Source organism: Syngnathus floridae, chromosome 2 (genome assembly GCF_059516105.1).
Source record: "Syngnathus floridae isolate MCC-2025c chromosome 2, RoL_Sflo_1.0, whole genome shotgun sequence".
Taxonomy (NCBI): Eukaryota; Metazoa; Chordata; class Actinopteri; order Syngnathiformes; family Syngnathidae; genus Syngnathus; species Syngnathus floridae.
Genome location: NC_142414.1, coordinates 9,284,652 through 9,296,288, shown reverse-complemented (window position 1 = coordinate 9,296,288; position 11,637 = coordinate 9,284,652). Strand labels below are relative to the sequence as shown.

At 38.7% G+C, this 11,637-nt stretch overlaps 1 protein-coding gene across 1 annotated transcript in view; it reads left to right on the top strand.

The window, feature by feature from the left end:
- The first annotated feature begins 1,554 nt into the window (after window positions 1-1,554).
- LOC148401610 (partitioning defective 3 homolog B-like) overlaps window positions 1,555-11,637 on the top strand; it is an 81,605-nt gene continuing 71,522 nt past the window's right edge. The window contains exons 1-2 of the mRNA XM_088357061.1: window positions 1,555-1,985; window positions 5,478-5,579. Coding sequence (XP_088213187.1) covers window positions 1,869-1,985; window positions 5,478-5,579 — 219 coding nt within the window. The 5' untranslated portion in view covers window positions 1,555-1,868. The remainder of the gene's footprint in view (window positions 1,986-5,477; window positions 5,580-11,637) is intronic.

Genomic DNA, 11,637 nt, shown 5'->3' with positions numbered 1-11,637 from the left:
TTTTATTGACAATGAGCACTTTGGCTGGCACACTTCACTTCCTGACTGAAAAGGCCCAAAAGACATACTTGATAAAGTTCGCTATGTATTTTGATTTTTTTTTTCCATTGTTTGTTTTCAAACACTGGTCACCAACACCTTTCTTTTTCATGTGGGAGACATGTAATCTTTGTAATCATTCAATTCTGTGGACATGCTAATTTGCTGTTTCTTATACTACTTGGAATGAAGAAAATCTGTTGTACCGTCTTTTCTCTTTTATTGCCGGTGGCAGAAAAAATCCTTTTACCTCCAAAACCATCCATTTTCAGAAAAAAAAGTAAAGTATTGAGCCATTAGCATTTCATCGAGAGCAAGCCATTTTTGTAACACTTTACTCTAAAAATTATTATTCAAAAATATGAAACTAATTATAATTTGCCATAGGACATTTTGGCCAAATGTCAGCACAATGTAAACAACGCTGATGATGAAAGTCATCTTGAACATACACAAAAGCTTCCTCCTTTGATGGTGACACAAATGTGATCATGCGAGAAATTCATTGCTTGTGTGCGTGCATGCTTTTGTGATTTGTCAGCCTTTCGGCATGGCAACATTATAAAGGTGCCACTGTGCAATGAAGTCAGACCGGCATTGTGCCATTGCAACATCCAGTAGCAGAATGTTGCCAAATGAAACTATGACAAAGATTATGAGGAGACAATTGAATGGTATGTGCTATCCAGTTGGCTCTGGATGTGTGAGGGAGGTCTTTTAAAGATTTTGCTTCTTCTGTCACACAATGTTCATGTCTCAAACTACAAACCATTTAATTCCCCTTTAATGACATTTTTCCATAGTGTTGTTTTAACAATCAAACATCAAATTATTGAAGTATGGCGTTGCCAATGTGGAGTAAAATACATTCAAACGTACTCTTATTAACAATAAAACGTACTCACACATACGTTGGAACATATTGGAGTGCTACAAATGCATTTTTTCCCATAATGCCATGGGGTATTGACTTATGCTTATGTAAATAAAAAAGGTATTTTCTTTTAAGCATTGACCTACATCCCACCAATGTGTTCAAATATTAAGTAAAATTGTTCACAATTTTATGGTTTTATTGTGGCTGATTGGGTTCAGCATTTTATAAACAAACAAGCAAATAAATAAATAAATAAATGAAGAAAGAAAGAAAGAAAGAAAGAAAATGTGCATTTTCTAATTTAAATAAATACATTATTATTATTCCAACGTAACATGGAAAAAATATACATAGTTTTTGGTATGATTTTAAAGTTTGCCCTTAAAAATGAATTTTAGAGCTACAATATAAACAATATATATTTATATTTTGACAAAAAAAATAAAATTTTTCATTTAACATCTAAGGATTTTTGCCACTTGATGAAATCGGGTACCTCTTTAGTTATGCAGAGCATTCATCTGTACCCCTGAAATATATATTCTTAAGAAATATATATAATCAGGATTTTGTTTTTTGAAAGAAAAAAAAAACGACTTAAACCATGGTGACTATACGCGAGTGATTTCCTGAAGCGCCTCAGCCTCTGTGATTTCTTCCGGGTTTGAGACCTGTTCGTTTTGTTTGGGTGTATCGACCCAACATGACAGGACGTGTGCTGCTGTGATCGCGTTTGTGATGCGCAAAGTGTCTGTCAGGACAATGTTTTGCATGGATTTCCTCACCTGTGCGGGCAGGTAAAAGCGACGAAGCGACTCGGAAGTTTATTCTCTCCCCGACTCGATACACCTGTTGCTTCCCTTTGGACGCGCAAGGAACAGAGGTCGACCACACAGCGGGCTTTTCCCAAAACCCGATCTGATATTTCGAAGAGGACATTTGTGTGGCAATTATGAAGGTCACGGTGACTTTTGGAGACAGAGCGGTGGTGGTTCCGTGCAAAGCCGAATGGACTGTACGGGATTTAATCGACCAATCAACACGAAGATACCGTAGGATTTTGGATCAGGTAAATAGTACTCCTGCATGATGAATTAAAAACACGCACATGTTTGCACTTGTTTTGCAACATTGTGCGAAATCGATTGTGGAACAAACTCGTAGTCGATCGTCAGCATTCCGCTCATTCTTAAAGTTTTCAACCACTATCGGGTACGTCATGCGTCACGTGACGTAGTGATACGCACCAACGCTCAAAAAACTAATTTTCTGTTAGTGCGTTTCATCCAGTATGGAAGAAAACCACCAACATTGTAATATATATTTTTTCTAAATTACTTTATGACATGATTGGAAGGAAATCAAGAAGAAAACGACATAATTTACATGCAAAAAAGTAAAACACACTGCACTCTTTTGACAGACTTTGTGAATAATGTGCATTACATGCAATACTTAATAAAATAACAATTCTCTTATACTTCAGTTGTCAGATTTAGAATTGTTTTTTCTTTTATTCTTTGAAAGAGTCGAAAAAAATAGTAAGATATATATCATTTGAGTCACCAGGGAGAAGGTGTCTGCCAATGCATCATCATCATCATCATCTGCATGTATTGATACACTTGTCAATCATTTGTTTATTTCTCCTGGAGGTTTTGGAAAGAGATTGAAGGGTGTGTCTGTTTATACCTGTAAAATATTTACAGGCATTCATTACAGTGGAATCTAGTTCTACGCAAAACTTATTTTTGATTGACGACAGCTTGAATTACAGACAGTGCGGGACTTGATCAAACAATATTGTGTTGCATTGATCAATTTATTGGTAACAATTTATTTTTTAAGCTGGTCCAATTTAATGTTAGAAAGAGCTCATGATTGATTGGCTATTTTGACATGTCACAGAGTTGCCACAAGGGTTATTTTTCACCACTCAAAGTCCATTCACACACAAATAATATATTCATAATGAGTGGATGATTTGTCTGAGGCGGAATCACTCTTTGATTGATTAGTAAAATAAGTGAGTGAGTGTTCTTGAAGTACTGTATAAACATGAACTGATCCGGAAGAAGGAAAAAAATATAGAATTTATGTAGAAATTTCTGATTTAAGAAGGAAAAAAGAGCACCCCCTCCTCGAATGACATGCAACCGACACTGTAATTTTGATTATCGCGACTACACTATTCCTAGCTGAATTTCGACAAATGGTATTTCTAGAAATTTGATTTTTTTGATTAGTCAGCATAGTTTGTGCTGTATATACTCCTCAGGGTGGGATTGCGAGAAGCCCCGGCTGTCAACACGGACAATAGCTTCCCGCTAAAAGCTCCAGTATCTCAGTGGGCAGGTGGAAGTTGACTGTTTAATGCCCCTCCATGTGGCCGCCGTCTAGGCTTTGTCCTCGGAGTGATGGGGAATTAGGATTGGTGACAGGCTGCGCTCTTATCATCTGCCCGCTTCGCTTCATCCTGCCTGTGCGGCCTTTCCTTTGGCAAGTGGCGAGGGGGGGGACAAACACATCGAGACTCACACACACACTGGGTTTCACTGACAGCCCACTCAGCCCATTGGCCCCTGTTGATTCCGAAGAAGTCTAAATGTGAGCATGTGATTAGATTACACCCGGGGCCTCGATCACTCTTTATCGGGCATGTTGATTAGTCGCTGCGGATGCTGACTCAACAGCCCGCGGAGTCCTCCGAATAGAAGCAGATGATCAAGAGGACATCACATCTCTGCCGACAACATTCACTCCACATCCTTAGGACAACGTCAGAAAGCTGGTTTTAATTTTACCGGAAATCTTTTCTGCATAAACTTCCGTAATCCTCCAATTTTTTCCCAGTAGAGATTGCCAAAATGTTTGCATTTACAGTTTTAGAAGACTACTCTTGTTCTTGTGAGTGCTGAATTTGTTAATATTTGAATATAGAGAGAGACTTTCAGTGCTGTGTTATTGTCCAACCTGAAATATCACTGTTCACTGTCGTGGTGCATGTCATGAGGAGCAATTCTCGAGTCTCAGGAATCAGAAAGAATTGATGGATTTGACCCCACGGAAAATCTCTGCTGAGATTTGAAGTGAGGCGATCATAGCACCATTGCCCATATCGCTCATCATTGTGGACAAACGTCAGACTACATATTGGGACTGGTCAGTAATCAATCACAGTAGCACAGTCTGGAATTTGACACCATGAGCGGTGATGAACAGGACAGTTTGTTGTCCGGTTATGGATCACGTTAGCAGCTGATCATCACAATAGCATGTTCCACGAAGTCAATGATTGTCATGAATGCGTTGAATGTTTTATCTGTTGAAGGGAAATTCTGGTTTGACCTTGAAGGCCACACTTGTATTATTTGCCGTCTTGAGCTATTTTGGTGGAACTAAACTAAGTCATTTTGCATATAGATCATCATTTTGTACAGGGTTGCCTAAATAAGACTTTCGCTAATTGGGAGATGGGCAATCTTCTACAATCTTGGTGGAAATTTATGTCTTGAATGGCTACTCTATGTTTTTGTGATTTCACTGCATCTGAGTTACTCATTGTTTTAAATGGTTTACTTAATCCCAAGTACACGCCTGAGGAAAACGAGGGGCAGAAGAATGTAAGCCAACAAGTTTGACCGGTTTGTCCTGTGATGTGCACATGCTTTGCCCTGATGTTGTTGCAGCAGATCCAGTTTACTGTGACAGTCAGGTGGCTACAGCACAATCAGCACAATTTGATGGGATCCACTTGTCCTCAATCAAAAAAATGCTTAAACTAAAAAAAAAAAAAAAATCATGTCATGCAAAATGCAACAAACTTTGCCAATGCAGAATTTATATCTAGAATTTGATTACATTGTGCTCTTGTACCTTGTAAAATGTCCAGTTTATGTGGAAAATAATAATAATGAGCTCCATATCCTCTGAGGTCAAATGAGAGATAAATGCATTCGTAAGTGCACTTCCACATTAATGCATGTTTTCGTTTTGAATAGATCAAAGATTGTCGAGTGTCGTAACTCTTACAATACAGGGTGTGTATGTTTTGAACTCTGTTTGCAGTGAGATAATGAAATCAGCCTGGAATTTGACCGCTGGCACCCCACCCACATAACTGAACTTTTTTTTTTTCGCTCTCTGGTTTTTTTTTCATTCCAAAAACATGCATGGTAGGCTGATTGAGCACTCCAAATTGTCCATAGATGTGATTGGGAGTGTGTATGGTTGTTCGTCGATGTGTGCCCTGTGATTGGCTGGCAAGCAGTTCAGTGTGTCCCCCGCTTACTGCCCAAAGATTGCTGGGATTTGCTCCAGTGCGCCCGTGACCCTAATGAGGGTCATAAGCGGTTCAGATATTGGATGGATATTATTCTTGAATATTTGTTTCATATTTGACAAACTTATTTTCTACACTTCAGCCCATTTAAATATGTTGTTATATTGCAGGTTTCAGGTTATGAGCCACAGTGCTACTTTTCAAATATATTATTAAATTCTCACATACCCACAGATGTAAAGAAATTGTCGCTAAATTACTTTTCGCTTTTGTGTGCAGCATGGGAGAAGTGCGGTGAAAACCCTTCACCTGGAGTACACTGATGGAGGCATCCTGGACATGGATGACCTACTGACAGACCTAGTGGAAGATAAGGACAAGGTAAGACAAGAAAGTGTTCTTTATGGCTCTTAGGTGAGTGAGGTGAAGCAATTTGTCGCTCAGGTTTGCTTTATTTTGATGTTTTAGTCTGCCACGATGATTGTGGGGCTTTGCAGCAAAACTTTTAAGTCACCTGACAGTCTGTCTCTTTGTTTTAGAGACTGAAGGGGCTTCAATGATACTTGAGTTTTGTATAAATTTGCACCAAGGTTTAAATAATATACGGATAAAATAAATAATACAGATGAAATGAATAATAAATAATAATAAATAATATAGATCAAATAAATACAATTAATAAAAAAACAAAATAAACAAAATAAATAAAATTAAAAATAATTGTCATGTTTAGACTCTCCCCGCCCCCCCAAAAAATCTAGTCTACATTTCATTCTCATGTACATTATGTAGGAATACACTTTTATTTTTTATTTTATTTTTTACAAGTGCTGTACACTATCCTCCTTGGTATTTAAAAAGTAGGAACAATTGTCTGCTTGTATCTTTGTGCATGTGTGCAAGTGTGCCAAAACAGTTTCAGTAAAACAAGGTGAGAGAAGTGAAAAAATGGATGTGGAAGTGTCAGCAGAAGTGGGAGAGACGCTGTTTCAATCTCTCAGAACAGAGGCATCATCTTCTGGCTGCGCTGTATTAATGTGTGCATGGTGTTTGTGACTCACAAGTTTTAATGATTCCATTCGAAAGCTCTGTCTCCCAATGTCACAGCTCAGTTCCGTTGCTAACAACTCAGACTGGCGTCAGCTTCCTTCCCTCGGCTGCGGTTCTTTTGGGCAATTACAGGCTTTGCTAGAACCTTTGCTACTGAGGAACTGTCCTATTTACCTTGTTCAGCTTCTACCCGATTCTCGAAACAACTTCCCCACTTTCATCTCCACTCTAATTTTATTCTTTTGCTTTGCTGCTGATGAAAAGATGGCAAGGCAGCGATCCTCGCCATGTGCCAATCATCTGACTCGTCTCCTCTCCAGCCTTCCAGACGCTTTCAGCTTGGGCAGATTAATGAGCTGCGGCTGTTTTTTGTGATTAGCCTTCTTTTGTTTTTCTGTCTTTTATTACCTTGCCACAGCAGACAGATTTTGTCTTTAGTGTTTTTTCTTTTTGTTCCATTATTGTGGCCGACGGCATCATGCTATCAATCATACCGTGGTGGACTCATTGTGAACGTGTGCACCAGCACAGCATGGGCCCTGTATTAGCGCCGGATGCTAATGAGTTACAATGACTGGCTGTTTGCACATGCATGCATGCACACACACACACACACACGTGCACAATAGAGCGCATACAGTCATTAGCCTCTCAGCCACCAAACAGCCTCATAAAATGTTTGTTGAGCATATACAGTATTACTCACACAAGTACAACACCGCTGCAGTCTGAAAATTATATTCTCTTTATTAGCATCCTCCGTTTATATTGTGGGTGTCGTTTGGAATCGGTGACCTGTCATGTTGACACACTGTAAATCTCGTTTGATCCTTTTTCTGTCAAGTTGTGACCTTTTAGGGGCATATTTCTCTCACTTCCCCACCTTCGTCTTTCAGCAGCTGAAAAGTCGGACTGAATTTGTGTGATGATGTTCACTGTAAAAGTAAGAATGCCCTGAATACAGCTGCGTGAAAAAGTATGTGAACTAGGGTCTGACCGATATGGATTTTTTTTAGGCTGATGATGACTCAGATATTTGGCAACACTGGTAACAAATTTTTCGTTTGTTTACATTCGTTCATAAAATACATATTTTCTGTAAATCAATGAATACATCAAGAAATACAAATATCCAGTGGCCATAAAACATCCCAATCAAAATTTGTGGTTGTACAACTTATTTTTAAGGAATGCAATAAAGTGCAAATATATAAATTGCAGCAGTGCTTCAAGTAATATCTAGAAATAACTTTAATCAGCATTTTAAAAACATAAGTTTGCCATCTTGTTCGAAAGGCACCATTTTATCCAAGTGTGGTGTTTCATTGTGTGACACCAAAAGAATAACGAGAAGAAATGAACACAAAGAAGAAATCTTAAATGTAAATGTGTCTCCTGAGTTGTAAATAAAAAAAGACCTCCAGCTTTTTGCAACCTGAGGTTAATTTACTTTTACCCTGAAGGCCACATATGGGGTTACAGACCTCTTCCACCTATTCGAAAAGGAGGTGCTTTAAGCAGCCACTCTTAGCTGGCCACATATTGCTGAAAATAATAGACATACTACTGCAATTATTTTTATCTTCTGGTATTTTTTTATTTACTTTCAGGAAAATATGTATGTACGTTATAGACATCATCAGGGAAGACTTGTCTTTAGCCAAATAGAGAAAGCTAGGACGAAGTGTGTTTTTGCGACATGAAAATTTCATCTGTTACATCTTAAATGTCAGCTTTAATGGGTGACAATAGCTAATAACTTACGGTAATCCGACAGAAAGAAACTTTGTGTGAGTGAATAAGATGTGATCACGGGGAGTACTGCCGTCTTTGATGCTCCATGACACCTCAGGCTCGCCCACCCCTTTCGCTCCGCCAAAATTGTCATGGTGAGCAGCGTTTGATTGGCATGTGAGTAGCAGCTCAGAAAATTGGCCTAAGGTTCAAGTGCGCTAATTAGAATACCTTCAGACTCATGCCAGACTAATCATCATGCAGCACGCTAAACATTTTCCATACGTCTTAACCTGTGAAGTTATTCAACACCTTGTCTGACATGCGGGATATTAAAGACTGTGGCTTGTCACGAATAAAGTAAATCAGTTCGATTACATCTGGTTGCGGTGTACCTAATGTCCCTCCATGTTTTCTTACATTTATTAACCCTTCAGCCTAACCTAAGCGGAACAAAAGCCACTCCCTCATTCCTTGTCTGCTGCTTAGTTTTTCATTCCAGGCAAGATTTGCCTCTGAATTTTAATTGAGTTAGCACGGGTCACTGTGCTAGCTTCCGACTTTGACTGATGGACCCCCTCCAAAGTCATTTGTCAGCTCACCAAAGCAAAAGACTGGAATAAGCTCTCTTTGTGTTCTTGCCCCGTTGGTGTGTTGTGACTAACAGAGGTCGTGAGGGGTCAACGTAATGGCAGATTGTGTCGCTGCCACAGTTATTACATTGTTATTCTGTCAGTATCACAATCACCCATTAGCTGCTTTGTCACGGTTTTGAGATCCCAGTGGGAGTGCAAGGTGGGGCTACCTTTTCAAAGCCACATGCACACAAGCTTAGAACGAAACAAAGATAAATCAGCTTAATAAATATCGAGCATTTCGGCGCACAAGCCTGGTGAGAAGCAGTGCACACCTTGTTATGGGTAGAGCAACTTATTTACAGCTGACCTACTCTGACTGGACTCATTGACATCGCTGTGGGTTGGCTGAAGTCTGTTGTGCTAATAACTCAAATCTGAGACTCACACTCTGAGCAGTGGGACACTTTCACTGCAACGGTAGGGATGATGAATGTGTATAAACCTGAATCCAGATCATTCAGGCTAATGTTTAATGATTCTCTAGTGTGAGAACATCCGCATTGCATAAACACATCATGTTATATTATTATTCTATTTTCACGCCTCTCAACACTCATCTTCAAGATGTTTAGCCTAATGATTTGCCGCTAGTATGTCTGAATAGGGACCTTGAGTTATCCTGCAATGTGGAAAAAGAGCAATGTTTACATGCGCTGACTAAAGTGCTTGCGCTTGACATAAATACATGATGAAAGAAATTACAATATTGCCATTTTAAATGACCGTATTTTCTGGACTATAAGGCACACCTAAAAACCTAAAATTTTCTCAAAAGCTGACAGTGCACCTTATAGTCCGGTGCGCTTTATATATGGACCAAATTTCTAAATCTAAACTGGCCCGAAGCATTGTGTCATGAAATCAATTATAAGTGGCCCGCAGACTATGAATCTTGAATCAAAAAGACTATGGATTATTATTTTGTGATTATAAAGTAATTTGTTGCGTCTGAAGTTGAAATAAAATAGATAAAATGGAGAATGATTTGATATGGATTAAAAGTCTGACATGATGCATTAATGATGCACCTTATAGTCCGGTGCGCCTTATATAAGGACAAAGTTTCAAAATGGGCCATTCATTGAAGGTGCGCCTTATAGTCCGGTGCGCCTTTTAGTCCGGAAAATACGGTATGTAAAAAAATGTAAAGTCTCCCCTTCAACTAGAATTTTATTTTTATATACACATGTGAACATTTCCTCAACACGAACAATAACCACTCAAAATTGCAGCGTCAGGGTGACAGCCAGTGTTCCATTTTATATCTATCCATTTTCTGAATCTCTCGATCCCGATGTGGGTCATTTTTTAAATTTTTGTGCAAGTGCTTCAACAGCGTCGTGGTTTACTTTGGTGCAATGGATTGGTCTGTCAGCTCCATCAAAGCAATGTTATGTTCAATGTGGATGTTCCATGTGCAACTGCTGGCATTTCTTCAAACGACAAGCGATGAGCATGCTCGAGTCGGTGTGACAACACCTCTGCATAAAATTCCTTTTTTTTTTTTTAAGGAGTCCTTCCCCACATCCTTGACAAGATAGATTAGGCATCTATTTCTTCACTTCACATCACACATGTATATTTCTGTCTGTGTGCTATCCCCCAAATCTGATACTGTCATGTAGATTTAGGCTGGAATAGAAGCAGGATTAGCTCTGAACTCACTCGTAATACGTCCATTTTTCTACGACTACCAGTAGTAACCATTACCACTGCCACGCCTAAAAAAACACTTGTCAACAATGGTAACGTGGTTTTCAATGCAGAAGAATGTCTCCAAAGTGTTTCGCAACTATTTTTTTATACCAATTGTTTTGGTTGTGGGGAAAACAATTTTTATTAACAATCTTAGTGACGAGTTTGATAATTGCGCCATTAAAGCAAGTTAGTAATGCATGACTGTAGTTATAAAAATAGTCAAATCTATATTTTTATTGTGGAATATATGACATTTACTACATCCTTAAATATCAACGTTATTATTATTATGATTTAATTGTGTAGCATTTGTGTAAGAGAGATGATTGGGTTTGCATTTGCTGTCAAGATGCAGCATACTACACCCTTTGAATTATGCATCGTTCCTTCAAAGAAAGAATGAAGGATGGCGAAGGGGGCATTTGTGAGATGGATGACAACGACACAAAAGCAAAGTATCTCAATAGACTGCTACCTCACACACACTTACTCAAGAGGCACACACACATCCAAACACAGCAGCCCAGAAGAAAAATGAGCTGATTAGTATGAGGCAATGAGAAAAGGAAGCGAGTGTGTTTTTTTTTTTTTTTAGGCTGTCTGTACGTGCATGTGCACAAGCTGATATTGACTCTTACTAACATGCAAAACTGTTTGGCCAAAGCAAGGTGTCACTGTTCATCTTTTTTGCAGTCTACATATTATCCTCATAACATTCTTTATTGTGCAGATCAGGAAATAAAGTAAAGGTGCAAGCGATACATTCCAGTCACACCCGAGAGAGGTGAAACTGTGATATTGAAACAAAAATAAAACACACTTTGAAGTATTTCTTACTCATTTCTGACTCTCTTGCTGTCAAGAAATAGGGGGACTATACAACAAGACTTTGAGGAAACAAAGACATTTGCATAGTTCTCTAAAGAGGCAAATCGTAAATTCCGTGTGTGTGTGTGTGGAACAAAGTGGAGGGGTTTTCTCCAGTCTGTATGGCACAGCGCGCAGTTAATTTTAGCAAATGATTGAATACATTATTAATGACGCATCTGTGAGTTGCAACATGTAAACAACGCCTACCCTTTTCTTACATCTGCGTCTCATCTGCTTATGCTGAAAATGGAAACCAAATGATGCACACATACCAGTGTCAGCAATCAAAATGTGTTGCCTATGTTTTAATGATTATTCTTGTACCAGGAGTTAATTAAAGTTCATTCTCAATACCACCCCTTCCTAGATGAGAACACTCAGTAATAACTAACATTGGCGAGGAAAAAGAAAAGGGAGGCACATACAAGGATTGAAATTTATATTTATTT